The sequence below is a fragment of the Podarcis erhardii genome (genome assembly GCF_964252035.2).
Source record: "Podarcis erhardii genome assembly, chromosome: 11".
In the NCBI taxonomy this organism is placed as follows: domain Eukaryota; kingdom Metazoa; phylum Chordata; class Lepidosauria; order Squamata; family Lacertidae; genus Podarcis; species Podarcis erhardii.
The window spans coordinates 36,220,209-36,238,608 of NC_138501.1; the positions used below are offsets into that span (position 1 = coordinate 36,220,209).

An 18,400-nucleotide genomic window follows, 5' to 3' on the forward strand; every position below is an offset into this window, starting at 1 on the left:
TATTGCATCAATGAAAAGTTGCATAATACACCTCCCTCAAAAAACCCTTTAGTCTGGAAGAGCCCCAATGTAGCTCAGTGAGCTCAGAATGTTGATTTACTCTTGGGGCAGGGAATGGCATAGCCTGGGAAAGAATATGGCTGGCTGGCCACATGTTGTTACACATGATATAAAGAAATAATGTCTATGCTTTCCAGAGTGCAAAGATTGTCAAGTGTGACATTCATCCTGCTACACCATGCAAGGCATCTATCACCTCTCATCAGTCTCTGCCCACACTGTCTGAAGAAATTCTTTCTTCGCTCCTCAAAAAAGTTTGGGCTTTCTTAACCAAATCAAAAGCTGAGGAATCCTCTGCCAAATGATGTCCTTGAGAAAGGACTCTAGTGGCAACTGGCCTTTATCTGCTGCTAGTCTCCTCCTGTTTTTTAAAGAAATAATTTTGTATTGGTGCTTTATTTTCCATTTCTCTCTATTATAAGGCATGGAAAGAGCCATGCTGATATTTAAATTTCATTACTGGCTTAAATAGGAATGCTCAATTATCAAAGCTGAGAGTCTCCGCAGAGTTATTTCAAAGCAGCAAGCATAGCACTGCTTGCAAAAGAGTCTTCCATATCTTCAAATTAAGACCCAGAAACGGAGAGCTGTGTGTCAACTCAATTCCTGGGTTAACTCATTCCAAAATGGCTCACCCAAGTGATCAAAGAGAGTCCACCCCAGAGCCTTTGATCATTTCTTTAAACTCCCTCCTGAGAAGTTGATGAGTTTTATGCCAGGGATTAGAGGGGCCAATGCAAATCAAGGCGCAGAGGCAATTGTAACATGTTCTCCACTGCAATGGAAAGTGAGTAAGGACGTCTGCAAAACATTACAAAACACTGTAAACCCCAATGTATGGTGTTTTCTGATGGAGTTGCTTAACAGTGCATTTGTACCAGGGGTGGGGGACATGATGCAGCCAAATAACTAGACCTAAAACCCTCTGCAAGTGGACCACCTGCCAAGCTCCTGATGTCAGAGGTAATCAGGTTATTCAAATTGAAAGCTATAAATTATTATTAGGTTATTTATTTATACCCCGCCCATCTAGCTGAGTTTCCCCAGCCACTCTGGGCAGCTCCCAACAGAATTAAAAGCACAATAGAACATCAAACATTAAAAACTTCCCTAAACAGGGCTGCATGCTAAGTGTACTTCCAGTTCATCCTTTCACAGAGAGCTGTCCCACACCAATACAGACCATTGATCCATCTACCTCAGTACTGCCTGCACTGACTGGCTGTCAGGGACTGGGCAGAGGAGGAATGGTGGAGACCGCCTCCCCATCCTGACCCTTCCAGGGAGGAGGAAGAGGAAGAGGAAGACAGTACAGATTTACAACAGGAGGTTGAGGGAGGTAGCAGCTCAGAGGCAGATGAGGGGGAAAGCTGGGAAATCACAGGACAGCCAGAGCAACACCCAGCTGACAAGCATTCCAGACCCTCCATCTTCTGGTACCCGGCGAGCCTTAAAAGTAGGAGAGCAAAGAGCTCAAAGACAGAGGGCACGTAGCAGCACCCGTAGAGGAGATGATGAGAATGACGAATGAGGAAGTGGGAGAGACAGGGAGTGGAGATTCACTCGGGGCAACGCCATTATCCAAGAGGCTGGGTTCTATAGCCTCTCTCTATAAAGATTGAAATAAAAAAAGGACAGTAAGAAACTTTTTCTTGTTTTTATACTTTCCAGGGCAACCAGCCGCTGACAGCATCCTGACCCTAGCAGCAGCTCTCCAGAATTCGAGACAGGGAACTTTCCCAGCCCTACCTGGCCAGGGTTGAATATGGAACCTTCTGCATGCACAACTGATGCTCCATGCCTGAACTACCACCCTTTCCTCCTCTGCAGCCCTGGTTTGAATTCAAGCCGCAGCTGCAAAGGAACACCCTCTCATTACGTTCCCAACCCTTCATTTCCAGCTTGAATACAGTGCTTTTAAAGCTGGATGCGTTTTCCTGTCACCATGCAGAGTGAGGGGAAAGGTGTCTATTTCAAAAAGTGCCAAATCTTCCCCCACATGCTGTGCGTCAAGGTAAAGAAGTACCTTAGGCCAACTCAGTTATTTTGGCACCTGGAGCAGAAAAACAACACCAGAACCTCTCCTCCTTGCTGGCAGTAAAAACACAACAATATATATATTTTAATAATCTAACAGTTTGCTGCCCTTTCGTGGCATCCAGAATCCTTGAGGTGGCCACCTCACTAAGTAGCTGGTAGGCCTTGCTCTTCAGAGATAGGAGAGCTAAGAGATGAAATTTCACTGTGAATGTGCCATCATTTCTGATAAAGAAGATAACAGGGAAGCCTCTGCTCAGGTAGAGCTCATGGATGTGTCCCTAGGCTAGGTCTTAAGAGTGTAACAACCAATATATTGGATCAGATCTGCAGTACTTCTGACCAGGGCCAACCTCAGACATTTTACTGCCTGAGGCAAAGGACAAACTGATGCATCTTTTCCATCCAACAGCCAAATGCTAATAAGAATCACAGTTGAATCTACACCAGCGATGGTGGCAGGCTAGTTTAGGGAGCCCAGGAATTCACAGGTCTCCCAACAGACAGGAAAGGAAAGGGAGGTTAAGTGGAACTGCTTGGTAGGTAAACTGCTGCTGTCCCTTCAGCTTCTGCTGCCAGAGGTGGTTGCCTGTCCAATGGTAGGGCCGGCCCTGAGTCCACCAGATATACCAGCCAGAAGCTCACAACCGGAAAATCAGAGAGAGAGTCTTCCTTGTTGGTTTGCTCCTAGCATCTGGCAGTCCAGGCCATGCTTGCCTCTAAGTTGGCCACTTACGCATCGCCACAAAAGGAGAAATGAATGCATTGTTAAAACAGAGGCTATGGGTTTGCATAAAAGCTGCAGATGTAGAAATAATGACTGTAATTTAAACAGAAAAGCAACACATCTCACCATAGCAGGGAAAATTATGTCCAGCTGAGCTGTGTGCCAGCTACAGCTTGCTGCTCAGGTGCTGCTGATGGGCAATGCTAAAAATCCTTGCTCTCCCCCTCCTATGCTTCTTTATCTTTACACTGAACTAGATAGTCCTCCCAACAGAGGACACCTTCCAACAGAGGATGCCTGATAGCCTCTCAAAGAGCCTGAATAGTAGAACAGATGGCCACCAAAGCTGTCTCTTTCCAACTTCACCTCCTCCCACAAATACAGTGGAACCTCGGTTTGTCAACTGAGGTGGAATGGGCGGTCAGCAATTTCAATCGAGAAAATGGAGAAACGCACCTCAGAAGCTGTTCGATTTCTGAGGCATGGTCGAAAACGGAAGCATTCACTTCTGGGTTTTCGACGTTAGGGTTCTGAATCATTCAGCTTCCAAGACCTTGAAAACAGAGGTTCCACTGTACATCCTAAAACATCTCTACACCCCCTGTATGCTTGCAATTCTTTAAACCTAGGAACACAGAAGAACAGGGAAAGCTGCCTTCCTCTAAGTCAGGCCACTGGTGCAACCATCTCAGGATAAACTCTGGCAGTGGTTCTCTGAGGCAGGGGTCTCTCATAGCCCTATCTGGAGATACTAGGGATTGAACCTGGGACCTTTGGGATACAAAGCATACACTCTCTCACTGTATTATGGTCCTTCTCCTATAAAGCTGTGATGAATGAATGAAAAGAAGGTATGTCTCTCCTCATAGTGGGCTATCACATGATCATATCCAACAATTCTGCAAATGTTAATTTCAGCAGCAACTAGTAGAAATAGTGGGGAATGGAAACATATACTGTACTTTGAATAAACACAATTGCATGATATGCCAAGGAAATTACAGACCCTGAATTGTATCCAGTGCTACTCAGAGTAAACCCACCAAAAGGAATGAATTTGTTAGTCATGTCCATTTATTTCAGTGATCTACTCTGGGTAGGACAAAACATTGGATACAGTCCCCTTTCACTTACTAGTCCACACTTAGAACACAATTACAAAATCATCATCATCATCATCATCAAACATCCAAAGCAGTTGGATGAAAGCAATACAGTGGAAGGATACTATGATCTTGCAGACATGGGGCCTACACACTTATAATAATGCAGCTGTCACTGCAAGTTATGCAATGAGGGGAACACGTTCAATTGATTTAAAATCAATTCACAGAGCAACTTTCACAAGATTCATATCTTATTTCATTAGCAGCCCTGGGGGTACTGCAGTCATATCATTTTACTTTAGCCTTAAGTGCAGCACAAAGTACGGAATGCAAAAACACTAAATCAAATGCAGCAGTCAGAAGGGAAATTCATTTTGCAATGGCAAGACTTCTTGGGGAGACAGTCATGAAAGAATTCACCAAGTCTTGTCCCTGAAGACAGTGAGGTTTAGCATGTATAGGAGGACACTGGGGATCAGTTGACCTTCACTCACCACTAGTGCAAAGTTGACCCTCACTAGTTGTGCAAAGATTCATCTGCTGTGTGAAAATTCTCTTACCTCCCTCCCTCTCACTTGCTCCCAATGGCCATTGTTAAGACTCTTTTCTGGCGGCTTGCATGTTTCCCTTGGGAAGTAAACAACATCTTGCAAGAGTGGTTTAATACTGGTGCCTTACCTTGCAGGTGCACAAAATTGCATAACAGCACTTTGGTGGGTGCAGAGAATAAGCCCTTCCTTTTCCTGGGTCTGGGGCCTTTTGAGGGCCACTCCTCCCATTAGATGAGGTGAGGCAGTCAATTTTAGGGCACCATTAGAATGTAAGAAGCACCCTGCTGGATCAGATCAAGTCCAGCCTCCTGTTTCCCACAGTGGCCAGGGCCCCACACACAGATGATAAAGCGAGTTTGGCTTGGCTTGGCTTAATGCTGTCTTTTTGTCCTCTTGTCACCCATCTGAATCCCTGGCTGCTGTACCAAAATGTTTGGCAGCTGCTGCTTGAAGAGCTAGGCAGCTCAGCTGGAGAGGGAAATGTGCAGGTCAAGGAACCTGTTGCCAGCTGAGGGGAGGAGAGAGAGTGAGAGAAGGAGACAGAGAGAGAGAGAGAGAGAGAAAGGAAGGAAGGAAGGAAGGAAGGAAGAAGAGCAGCAGGAGAAGGGCATGGCAACACATTACGATTAAGCCAAGGTACCCACTTCAGATTTAACAATAAACCACAAACCATTATTTTTAAGAGTGCAAATATGGAGACCTGTCTATGATGGTCATTACACAAGCTTCTAAAGAAGAAAAGGATTTGTGTCTCCCCCCCCCCATTTTTCTTACCCAAATCTGCAGCTTAATTCTTTTTTCGTTTTTGAAAACCGTCTTGACTTTGAAATCGATCCCAACGGTGCTGACAAAAGCCGAGGTAAAAGAATCGTCGGCATAACGGAACAAAAAAGAGGTTTTCCCAACGCTGCTGTTTCCAATGATGAGCAGTTTGAACATGTAATCAAAGTTCTGGTCTGATGTGTCCTTCTGGCCAAACCTGGCGTCTTGCGTAGAGGCCATCTGTAATAATTTTCAGAAAGATGGTGCGGGGGAAGGGGAAGAAAGAGGGTTATTTTTTTGTGATTTATCCTTTAGGTTCACATCATGTAAGTCCAAAGTGCTTGCATTTAATTGAGCTCCTCAGTGTTGCATACCATAATATTAGAGGACAAATTTAATGAGGTCCTAAACTATTCCCCAACCCTCCTGGTAATCCAGCTATAAACTTAAGTGCTGACCAGTGCTGAAAATGTCTCCGAAAGAGCACCATCATGACTCACTTAGCACAGTATGAAACTAGCTCCCCATTCGCAGAAATGTTAAAGAACCTTCCCTCAAGTGGCAGCACTGCAGTCAAAATTAATAGCTGTGGAAAGCATTACAGGCCCTCGTAATTCAAGTCAGGGGAGGATGAAATGGAAAAGCACTTCAGGGGTTAAAAAAAATTAGGTAGGGTGGAAGGTAGGAAGCAAAATGTTTTTTTCTCATTAGCTTTGTGTTGCAAAACTAATCCAGTTTCAGGTCTATGGGTTAACTACTGGCCTTGCTGACAAACAGCGCTGCTTTTTAATAACACAGTGTTCTACAACATTTGTATCCTGTCCTTCCTCCAAGGATCCTGGGGACAGCTTACAACGATTTTCCTCCATGGCCACTGTGAAGTAGGTTAATTTGAGAGGTTGTGAGTGGCTGAAGCTCGCCTAGTGGACTTTGTGGGTGAAAGAGGATTTGAATCCAAGATTTCCCCAGTCCTAGTCCAACATTCTGATGATTAGAAAGTTAGACGACTACATTCCCGCCACTACACAATAATGCAATTATTTCAAATAATTTGCTGGTATCCTTTTTATTACTAAATCGTATCTCTGCAGCTCTATGTAGAACGAAAATTGTGAAGGCTCAGGCTGCATGGCGGCTACAGTCCTGAGCACAATTACTGGAGGGGGGTGGGAAGTCCCATTGAACTCATTGAAGCTGACTTTCAAGTAGATGTGTACAAGGTCAGGCCGCCAGAAAAATTCTTGACCTGGTCTCATGCTGTTTGGCATCTTCTTGCCTCATCCTCTGGAGCCAGTATAGTGCCTGGAGTGATGGATTCAGACATGGGAGACTTTTCAGTCTAATTTAAAACTATTTATTTCAGTCACAACAACACAACATTAGTTCTAATGTTGTCAGCAGGAAATTAAACTTGGTTCTATGGGCCGGACCCAGACTAAGTTAGTTGCACTTAGGCTGCAGTCCTAACCCCACTTACCCGGGGCTTAAGTTACATCAAGATTTAACTTGTTCCATCTATTTCAATGGAAACAATCAAGTCTGAGAATGTATTTCATCACAGCACACACTGTATTTTCTTGCATTACACTAAAATACAAATTATACAGGCTAAGCTAGAACAGGTACCAAGTGGTGTGGAGGGCACTTGCGGAGGAGATATTGGGGTTGGGTGTTTTTTCAAGTGTTCTCTCCAGCCTTTCAATTCTGCTTGAATGCATAATGAGCCTTATCCTCCTTTTAAAAGTACAGCTTGTCTGATATTTCATATAGAGGGTGGGGAGTTTGGATCACTGGCTGGTGTTACGAGACAAATGAATTGAAGAACACTTCAAAGAATGGAGTTGCAGTGTGTGTGTATATATAAAAAAATTATTCATGACAGTCTCTGATTCAGGAATTCCTGCTGCTATCACTACACGGAAGCAGACTCCCACTCATCTCTTTGATTAAACATAACCACTCCCATCTGAAGGCTTGCTATGCTTCCTTTTACTTTTCCTCAATTACGAAGAACCTGGTGTGTTCAGAGGCATCATAAAGGCCTCCCAGTCCCGTCACTTGGCAGTAACTGCCAATTTCATTTCCTTGTGCTATTCTTCTTACTAAAATCTTCTGCACATTATGGTCAGATGGAGAGGCAGGACTGAGTAGCCCCAATGAGTGGATGAGATGGTGGAAGGTGTGGTTTTAAAGGACAGCACAAAATTAGAGGGTGGAATGTAGAGAATGAGTGGAATGTGGTTATCTCTGAGTGTAAATTCTATAAGAAGGACTGGGAGGGGTGTACTAGATGCAGTATTACTCAGCAAGTGAATGAGAACATAGAGCCAAACAAGCCTGTAATTCCGAATGAGACAGGCAGACTCCTCCACAGAATCATTCTGGGCTCCAAAAGTAATTTAGTACTGGGGACATACTATCCCCAGCTCTACTGAACAAAATGCCTAGGGTGATCTTAAGGTAGAGTGTGGGGAGGGGGGGGGCATCCAAAGGAGAGCATCTTGTGGCAAACGGTAGCTTCAATTACCCTCATATTGACTGGGTAAATATTCTGGTCACTACAAAAGGGTGACATTTCTAGATACCCTAAAATGACTGTGCCCAAGAAGAGTTGGTCGTGGAACCAATCAAAGGGGAGATGGACTTGAGCTCAATTCTAAGAAGGCAACCCAACTGTGTGTGAGATGTACATGTGAACCAAATGATGTCCAGTTCTGGGCACCACAGTTTAAGAAGGGTATTGACAAGTTGGAGCGTGTGCAGAGGAGGGTGACCATGATGATCAAGAGTCAGAACACCAAGCTTCATGAGGGAGTTGGGTATGTTTAGCCTGGATAAGAGGAGACTGAGAGAAGATATGATAGCCATCTTCAGATATTTAAAGAGCTGTCACATGGAAGATGGAGCAACCAATAGATTCAAATTAAAAGGAGAGAGATGCCGATGGAACATCATATAAAAATTTCTGGCAGTAAGAGCTGTTTGACTACCTTGGAAGGTGATGGAATCCCCTTCACTGGAGGTTTTAAAACAGAGGCTGGATGGCCATCTGTCAGAGATTATTTAGCTTGGATTCCTGCATTGCAGGCAGTTGGACTAGTTGACACTTGGGGTCCCTTCCAAGTTTACAATTCTATGATTCTATGACAAAAAAGTCAGAGCATTCTGAATTAAGCTGAACACAGGACACATTGATTTTCCTTGCCCCATAAAAGGAATGAGGCCACCACCTACCCCGCCCCTTGTAGGGTATTCCGTTAAAGGAATCCGGTGGTCGTGGATCCTGTCCAATGCCCTGCCGGCGGCTAGGGCCATGGCACAACCCCTGGTGACATCAGGGGAAGCTTCCAGTTGTATTTGCATCAACAAGCTCCTCCCACTGTTTGTTAACCTTCAAAGACCCCGGCTGCACAGTTGGGGTCAAATATAGGTTGTTTGACCCAATGCCTAAGCCAATACCACTCACATGCTGTAACCAATAAAAGTTGTGGCCTACTTTAGCCTGTTAACCTAAAATACATGTGTCTTTGTGTCTTATTTTACCACTACGCAGGTGGGGGGTCCTCGACTCACAAAAGGAATGACCAAGAGCCTGCTTTAAGCCACTAATTTTTCCTTTGAAGCCCCACTCTTATCTGCCCCACCACACCTGACATCATGTTTGGTGTAAAGTGTGGGGTGGGTGGCTGTAGCTTCTCAAAACAGCCTGGTGTGCCAAGTTTCAGTTGTTCCCATCCCTGATACTGAAGAACAAGACTTTGCTGAAGAGGAATCATAGCTGCTAAGGTAAGTCATAGCTAATAACCTTTTAAGAGTCCTTTAACAATGTCATTAAGTATGTGGATAAGCTGATCAAGTAAATATTGTGTACTTAGATTTTCAGAAAGCTTTTGAAAAAGTCTGTCACCAAAGACACATAAGTTTAGCAGTCATGAGATAAGAAAACAAGGTCAGTAACCTGGTAAAGATTAGGCAGCATAGTAGGAAGAAATGGATAGATCTAGCAATGCTGGGATGAATTGAATTGAATTTTTTATTATTACAGTCACAGACCAATTCCAGCTCACTTACAATATCAGGAAAATCATAAAACACATAGGGGGATGTATTAAAGGGGTTTGCCAAAGATCTGCATTGGGACAAGTACTTTTTAACTTGTTCTCAAATGGCCTGCAGCTAGGAGTGAACAGTGTGGGGGCCAAGTTTGCTGATGATATCAAATTGTTCAGGGTGATTAAAACAAAAAGGAATTGTGAAAAGCTCCAAAAAGAACTCTCCCAGCCTGGTGAATGGGCATTAAAATGGAAAACATGATTCAATGTCAGCAAATTGAAAGGGATGCTAATCACATTTGCACTAATCAGGTCTGAATTGGTAGTGACTGACCGGGAAAGTCATCTTGGGATCACGGTGGATAGCTGGATAGAAATGTTGACTCAGTCTTTTGGATGCCACAAATAAGAAAGAGTATATGCTCTGTATCATACCATTAGTGATGGCTCTGTTGGATTCAGTTTTTCCCCCTCCTCTGGATTTTAATGTGTGCAGGGTCCATGTCAGATGTTTCATCTCCAAACAAAGAAGCCCCAACTACCCTCTAGGTAAACTTGGTTATGTGAGAGCAGTTAAGATGAGGGAATCTTTTCTGATTCCAGGGATTCTTTTATGACATCACAGATGGTTCTTTCTACCAACTACCATCACTTGGATTCCAGCCACCACATTTCAGCTCCCAGTAAATGAGCAATCGATTTCTGAATGATGACTCACCCTGCCCCTTTTCTGGGCATGGGATGGACACAAGGGGGTGGGGTAGAAATCCTAAGCTCAACTTACCATCGATGGCCTGCATGTGCAAATGGACTGTTACACATCAAACACTACAGAAGGAGCTGCTCTGTCCCACACACAATGGTTTCCATGAAGGAAACTCACATGTTCATCTGAAAGTTGTCAAGCCCAGTAAACACATGTATATGTAAATAGGCCTGTCATCAACCAGTGAAGAAATGTCCTGGGAAAATAAGATCATATCCTCACTTTTCATTTAAAGCACAATATCACTTTCTCAGTTATGGCTTCTCCCAAAGCATCCTGGGAACTGTAGGTACTGAGAATTGTTAGGAGATTCCCCTTACAGAACTACAATTCCCTGAGTTCCCTGAAAATAAATATTGGCTGTTCAACCACTCCGAGAACTGCAACTCAGTGAGAAGAGGGATCTTCTAACAACTCTCAGCATCCTGGGTTCCTGGGATTCTTTGGGGGAAACCATGACTGCTAAAGTGGTATAACAGTGTATTAAATGTATGGTGTGGTTGTGACCTAAGACAGATTGTTTTCTATCTCTAAGATTCCGAGGTGCTTTGAACAGCCCATGTCGTGTCCTACCTATGGTGACACATTGCTGAGACAAGCGAAAGGGCTTTCTCAGTGGCCACACCTAAATTGTGGCATACTTGCCCCATGAAGCTGAAGTAGTTTGTTGCCTTCTGCCAAATAGCAAATAGGCTTTTTATTATTATTCTGGCAGGCGTTTTCCTTGCTGTGCAGAATACTGTGTTCATCTGTTATGCCTCCCTTTATAGAATTTTGTTTGACGTGGTTGTTTTATTGCAAATTTAATTGTCGCAAGCCACCCTGAGTGATGTGTGTGTAATCAAAGGGTGGGTAAAATTCCTTCTAATGAGGAAAAGAAAGGAAATGTTGCTTCCAGAGAAAACGAGGGCAGGCAAAGCATCAGTGCAGTCTGAGTCAGCTAATAAGGCCAGAAGTGCAGGAATCTGAAACGGTGAGAAATAGAACCCAGCCAGCCAATCTTTGGGATTTGGGCGCTTCCTAACATTGGCTTTCCCCATCTGACTGCACTGCTTTGGCAGGTGTTTAACACTAACTGCGTGAATGGGGAATGTGATGTGTGGAAGTACCTCAAATCCATTAGCATGTACATTGGTTGTGAAATCCACTGTAGTGTAGTGGTTAGAGTGTGAGGATAGGAACTGGAAGGCCTGGGTTCAAATCGCCACTGAGCCACAAAGCTTACTGGGTGACCTTGGGCCAGTCACTCACACTCAGTCTCTTACACCACAGGATTCTTGAGAGGATAAAACGCAGGAGAGGAAAGATGCCACCCTGAGCTTCTTGAAGGAAAGGTGGGGTATAAATGATATAAACAGGTATTTTCAATTTAATTCCACAAGCCATATACATCTATGGAACAGAGAATTGATTGTCTCTGTAACAAAAAGCATTTTTGGGGGGCCAGGGATAGTAGGCAACTAAGGTTGCAGTCTTATACTCACTTACCTGGAAATAAGCCCCAGTGAAATAAATTGTGCTTATATCTGAGTAGACACGCATAGGATCCCACAGTCAAAGCTTCTTTTCACTAACAAATTAAAATGAGCCTAAGGAGATAACTAGTTTAACTAACCCTACAGCCTCTTCTGCAAAGACTGCAACACTCAGTCAGAAAAGAAAATCCATCAGAAACTTCCAAACCACCAGAGAACAAAAGAATGGAACCTGGACTCGCTTAAAGGTTTATTCAGAATTATTCTAGACATATTCAGCAGGAGGGAGGGGGAGGAGGAAACATTTTTATTTGTGGACTTTAAATGCTAATCTGAAGTACTCTGCTTGATTGCATTTTCATATCTCAGAGAATCCTTGATGCTCTGTAATTATAATTATGGAGGAGACATGGGAAAAAATACATTAGTAGTCCACCTCAATGCTGCCGCCCCTCACAGCTTTGTTTTTGACAGCTTTGCTGCTACCTTTACATATATATAATTAGCTCTTTTACTGCTTAGGGAAGGGGGGGGGAGCAGATCTTTCCATCTTGAAATGTCAAATTAAGATTATAACATCCATACATAATATCCAAACAGAATAGATGCTAAGGCAATGCAAAATAAAATATTTCAGCCCAATTTTCTTTATCTGTACTACCTTACAACCACAGTTCTGTTTGTACAAACCTATGCAGCCCAATCTTATACTTTGTTACTCAGAAGTAAGTTCAGTTGAATTCAATATGATCTACATTCAAGTAACAGTGTATGGTTGCAGTCCTGCTGCCCTATCCTATGCATGGTTCCCAAAATAAGTCCGACTGAGTTTACCGAGTCTTATTCCTAAGTAAGTTTTCTCAACAGACAAAACCTGCATAACTAATCCTGCAGCAAACTCACCTTTAATTCTGATTTAAAACATATTTACTCTTTCAACAAATAAGCAAGGTTTTTAGTTTTGTCAGGACACAGGATGAAATGTTTAAAATACAATGATATAGCAGAGATAATGAGATGTCAGCATGTAACATGATATGGGCTAGTGATTCGGACGAGATGGTTATTCACCTTTCATAATCAAGCACGCCCAACCATTTACAGAGGTGCTGTATAAGGGAACACTGAGATTTTGGTTTTTTTTTTTTAAGATTTCACTTTATTTTGCAATTGGAAAGAATAAATGTTAAAACCTGCATTACAGAAGGGGAAAACACACTTGCTAAATCAATGTATTGCAAAAACCCAACAGCTCAGAATGAAAGTGTAAAGATCTGGTGGCCAGATTTCTAATACCAAGATGATGGATGTTTATCAGTTTGAGTATTGTAGAGTTGCCATTCAAATGACAGTCGTAATAATGGTCATTTAGTATAACTCAACAAATGGGAGTAAATTATTGTGACTCAATAAAAAATGCATACCTTTGTACATTACAAACACTTGAACTTTATTTTGTTTCTTCAGTCTGGATAGTAAGAGCTTCCACATAAAAGCATTTTCAAGAGTGATACTCTCTGTTTCTTCTGAGCTACATATCATTCTTTGTTCCAGAATGACAATATTCCCATAACTGCTATTTCCCCCTTCTAAGACTCATTACATATTAACTTATGGTTATTACTACTATTTTCTTACCTTGATGTGCCTTTGATCAGAGACTCATTGCTTTCAAAACTTACACTATGCAAAAGAATTTAGGGATCACAGGTTTACATGATCCCTCAGGCAAAATATATATCACATCATCAAAAGCAACTTAACAGAAGCTCTAACATTAAGGCTTCAATTGGGTACCTAACTTTTGAGTAAACCTGCACAGGACTGCACTGTTAGCTAGCACAAAGAACAAACCTGTGTATCTTTACTCATGAGTAAGTCCTGCTATGCTCAGTGTGTGAGGAGGGGAAGGATTACTCCCTAGTAAATGTGTTTAGGATTGCACCCCTAATGCTGGAGATTTAGTGTGCTCTTAAGAAAATAACCCATCATACAAAACTGCAATAACAGAAACCCATTTCCCCCTGGTGTTATTATGCTAATACCAGGGGGGAATGGGCTTATGTTGGGTTGCTGCTGCTGCTTCTTTTCTTTTCACGAAACCTCCAACATTACGGCTGCTCTGTGTGCTCTGCTGTCGCCCTGGATCTTTAACACTCACCCTCTTGGAAGAGGAAATGGTGTTGTCAGGGGAAAGGCGTTTGCTAGCTGGCTTGGATTCACTCAGTAAGCGATGCTTGAGTTGACGCCTCGCCTTTCCTCCCTGCCCAGTGAAGGAACAACCAAGATCCGTGTGACCAGAGATTTATTTTGGGGTGTGTGTCTGAGTGTGTGTTAAATAACAACATATGACAATCTGTGCCTAGTGCAGCACCCCTCCCTCTTCGAAAGAAACAACAACCCATCTAAAGATGACCAGCAGCGATCGCACAACAACCGAGTGACTTTAGGAGAGGGGCGCGCGCTCTGCCTGTCTCTCGTGCGCGTACCCGCCATCTCACCCCCCCCCCCCGGTAGCCACTACCCTTTCCCTGAGAGCGCGCGCAGAGTTCGTTCGCGGTTCCCCTTCGGTCTGTTGTCACTCACCTGCACAGGAGCTTCGTGCCTCATGGTTCAGCCGCGCGCCCTGTCCTTTCCCCTCGGCCACTGGGGTCTCACAGGCAAGCGGGAGAAGCAGCAGCAGCAGACGAAGCAGCAGCAGTCGTGGCCAACCCCGTCTACACGCCACGCACACAAGCACAGAGAGACACACGCGCCCGGCGCGTCAGCAGCAGCAGCAACAACACGCTCGCCTCGCAGCCCAGCAGACAATTCAGCACCGCGGAGCTGTCCACCCGGCCTCCCCTGCCGCGCCTTGGCCCAGCGCCCCTCGCGGCGGCCGGTGGGAGCTGTAGTGCCAGCCGCCGCGCGTCCCAGGCCCGGGTCCAATGGAAAGCGGAGGGAGCCAGGACTACATGTCCCAGGGAGCCTCGCTTCCGCCGCCGCCTCCCGGAGCTCCACCCCCTCCCTCGAGGAGGCGGCTCCATGGAAACGGGGCGCAGGGAGGGAGGGCGGCTCTGCGGCCGCGAATTTGCGCGCTGTTGGGCGAAAGTTTCTGCGCTTTCTCTAGGCGATGCTCGGAGAACCCAGAGAAGGCAAATAGGCAAGAAATGCAATTCCCACCTCACAAACAGAGACAGGAGAAAATGCAAAGCCCGCCTCGCCCATTTAAGGCCACCTTTCCCTTGTTTTAACTACTGTTTCTCAAAGAAAAGGGAAGCGGGCAGCTTCCAAGATGTTTGCTATATATACAGTATATTTTTTTCCTGGTGTCGCGGTTGGAACTCATTTGCTAGGACGGCAGAGAGCGAGAGATCAGGCCGGTTGGGTGTTTTGCTTTGGACTCCATACTGGCGAGTCCTTTTCGTTAAAGGCGAAGAAGCTTGTCAGCTGCTTTCAAGGAAGTATTTGAAAAGAGGGGCGTGGAGGAGCCCACAGCGCTCTTACCTTGCCGTAGATTTCCATCGAGATCTCGCCCAGGCGACGTAGCACCAGCCGGAGAAAGAGACACGTCCACACACAGAGAGCAGGCGAGGGAGACCCTCGTGGGGGAAGCGACGGCCCCTGAGACGGCTGGTGGCGTCGGGAGGCCAGGCGGAGAGCGCGCTTGCTTTGCCTTCTTCCCCCGCCCCACCGCCCGGCAGGTGGAGGAAGCGTTATTAAGCGATGCCCAACGCAGAGCTGAGTTTCCTAGCAGCGCTATTAACGCGCGCGCGCGATCCGCCTGAGCCTCCCTTTGGGCACTTTTGGAAATTTCGCATTAATTAACTCTGATCCAGAAGAACAGCAGGTGAAGGAGGCCGAGGGAGGAGCGTGGCGTGTGTGTGTGTGTGGCAGAAGCAACCAAGTTATATAAAATGCCTAGCAAAACAAAGCAGTGCAGCAGAGACGAGGCTGGCGAATTAATTAAGCCCGTCTCTGGCTGATCTGGTTGCAAAGCAGGCTTGGAAGTCAGTCTCGTGGGTGGGTGTTTCTGGGACCCGTTAGACAAGCGGTAGGAAGACATTGTAGGGGGTTGGACTAGATGATCCTTGGGGGACCTTCCAACCCCACAATTCTATTTTTCTATATTCCATGTTGAAAACATTTTTGTGGTGGATACCTATCTAGACAGCTGGAGGGCTTATATTTCTTTATCTGGTTAACAAGAGGTATGCATTGGTGGTTACTGTATCTGTAATACGAACTGATAGTGGGTATTTTTGTTGTTATTAGTATTATTTAGATATTTTTTATTTTTGTTTTATTGTCCCCATCATTTTTCTTCCACCTTCCTTTGATAAATTTAATAATGGTAATGGTAATAATGCACCTGTTTAGACTTGATTGACTGCAAATCCCTAGCATATGTCCTAGCGTATGTTCACTGTTTGTTGAAGGATGCTCACCTGCCACTCACTCTTTGTATACTGAATGTGTTGGGCTAGAGATGGCATAGAGAAAAGTGTGTGAGTGAAAGATACAGGCAGGGTCACAGGTGTATATACTGGTCAACACTCGCATAGAAAAAAACAAGTTCTGTGTAAAAACTTGTTCTTACAGCTATGCTGTAAGATAAGAGAAACCGAAGCTGGAACAGGAATGTCACCTGGCACTAGGCCGTCTTCCTTTACCATCATGGGTGGGTGAGCTGAATTTTTTTAAAAAACGAGTTCTTCTTTAAAGGGGTTCTGCTTTGTCATTTCTAAGGCTGGTGCTCTCAAAACTGTGATATCATGCTTTCTGATAGTTATGAGCCAGCCAAGGGGAGGGGAGAACCATCTGCGTAAGAAATTCTGGATGTCCTTTACCAACCGGAATTGGTGCTAGCAGGTGATATGGACCAGTGGTGTGACATCCGTTTCTTCTAATGACAAACTCAAGTTGCTCTGTGCCAATCTGCTTTGGAACAGGTTGTTAGCCTTTTTGGGGGAGGGGGGCTTTTAACTCTTCAGGGTCCACATGCCAGGGATGAGTGTGTGGCTCTCATGCCCCCCTACTCAGCTGATCCATGCATATTGAGTTATTGTCCCTACCCTGGCTCATCAAATGATCAATCTGATGAGCAGGGAGGTAGAAACTGGCATCTCCATGCTGCTGGTCTACATGGAGAGGTTTAAACCCAAATCGGACCGCTAGGGGTGGGAATCATGCAGAGCATGGAGAAAATGGAACCCAGGGTCGTGCAACAAAGCTTAGTGGTGGATGATTGGGGAGAGATTAAAGGAAGGACTTCCTCACACAGAACACAGTTAAACTCTGGGATTTGTTTGCACAAGACATAATGATAGCCACCTGTTATGTACTGAGTGTAATAGGATCCAAAATGCAGCAGTCTGATTGGTCCTAGAACAATGCAGCAGTATGATTGGTCTGCAGGAGCCACCCAATCCAGCTCCAGGTGGAAGTGAATCCACAACCTGATTGGCCTATAGGAGAATCCTGGAACTAGCCAATCACGTGTAGCCCATTGTGTAAATACAGTGGTGCCTCGCAAGACGAAATTAATCCATTCCACGAGTCTAGCGGTTTTTTCGTCTTGCGAAGCAAGCCCATTGATGGTTTAGCGGATTAGCGCTATTAGCGGCTTTTAGTGGCTTATCGGCTTAGCGGATAAGCAGATAAGCGGCTTAGCGGCTTAGAAAAAGGGGGGGGGAACCCCGCAGGAACTCGCAAGACATTTTCGTCTTGCGAAGCAAGCCCATAGGAAATTCGTTTTGCGAAGCACCTCCAAAACGGAAAACCCTTTCGTCTAGCGGGTTTTCCGTCTTGCGAGGCATTCGTCTTGCGGGGCACCACTGTAATGTATATAAAGCAGATATTGTGGGGGAACTTCCATTTCCTCCTCACCACTATGAGCTGAATAAAGAGCATGAAATCCACTCTCAACTCAGAGTATATTTCACCACCAAAAAAGCAGCTCAGCTAAAATCATGGAGGATGAGGCTGTTAGAGAATCACATGGGGAGAGTGTTATTGTGCTTGCAGGCTTCCGATTGGCAACTGGTTGGCCATGTGAGAAGGAGATACTACACTAGGTGGGCCTTTGGTCTGATCCAGACTTCAGCATTTTGTCACAGCTTCCATGTGCTACTTCCATTCTGCTCATGGGCTCATCTTCGAAGAGCTATGTGGGATAGCTAACCCACTCCGAGGCAATTTTTTTTTTTTTTTGCAAGGAAGATGTTTTTCACAGGATGAAAAGTCACCCCACAAGTACCAGATGTTAATTCTGGAATCACTCCAGGCTCTACCAGAGCAGATCCTTCCAGTCCACTACCCTGGAAAAGGGTGCCAGAATAGGCTGCAAATGTCAAAAATAGATAGATGTTGTGATGTCTGCCTTGTGTTCTTCAATGCACAGAAACCAGTGTGTTACTTGTGACAGCCTCACTGCAATTCCCCTCCCCTTTTACTCCCTAGCTTAAATTGCATTTCCCTCAGGGAACAAAACTAAAAGGTTTTAGTTGTTGACAAGACCATCATACGGCTTCTTCTTTTTTTACCCCCGTTCAGATGACACTCTATCAGTGTGTTATTATCTGCAGCAATGACATGGAAAATAGCTTGGAAGATGACAGCTGGGATTTGCTAGAGACCAAGACTATGAGCCTAGAGCACAAGGCTTTGAGAGCAAGCAAAATGTTTTCTTCTAGCGCCATGTTGAAATGCCTTGCCTTCATATTGTTCAAAGAACTGCATTTGGGGACTGTTTTAAAGGGCATGGGGCTGGGGGAAAGTATGAAAAGGTATTGAGGGCATAAATCTTCATTTTGATAGACCAAGCATTGTGTAATTTAACCAATTGTTCACATTACATCAACACGTAAGAGTCATTCTTATCTG

The 18,400-nt window shown here is 44.7% G+C and overlaps 1 protein-coding gene across 4 annotated transcripts in view; it reads right to left on the minus strand.

Moving 5' to 3' along the window:
- Positions 1-15,150, minus strand: part of RAB3C (RAB3C, member RAS oncogene family) — a 115,767-nt gene extending 100,617 nt beyond the window's left edge. Inside the window, exons 1-2 of one of the 4 annotated variants that reach the window (XM_081880798.1) lie at positions 15,023-15,150; positions 5,256-5,483 (exon numbers count right to left, since the gene is read on the minus strand). In XM_081880798.1, coding sequence (XP_081736924.1) covers positions 5,256-5,483; positions 15,023-15,040 — 246 coding nt within the window. In that variant the 5' untranslated portion in view covers positions 15,041-15,150. Of the gene's footprint in view, positions 1-5,255; positions 5,484-9,629; positions 9,878-14,122; positions 14,412-15,022 lie in introns of those variants that run through there. The other 3 variants (XM_081880797.1, XM_081880796.1, XM_081880799.1) reach the window with 3 other exon arrangements.
- Positions 15,151-18,400: the final 3,250 nt, after the last annotated feature.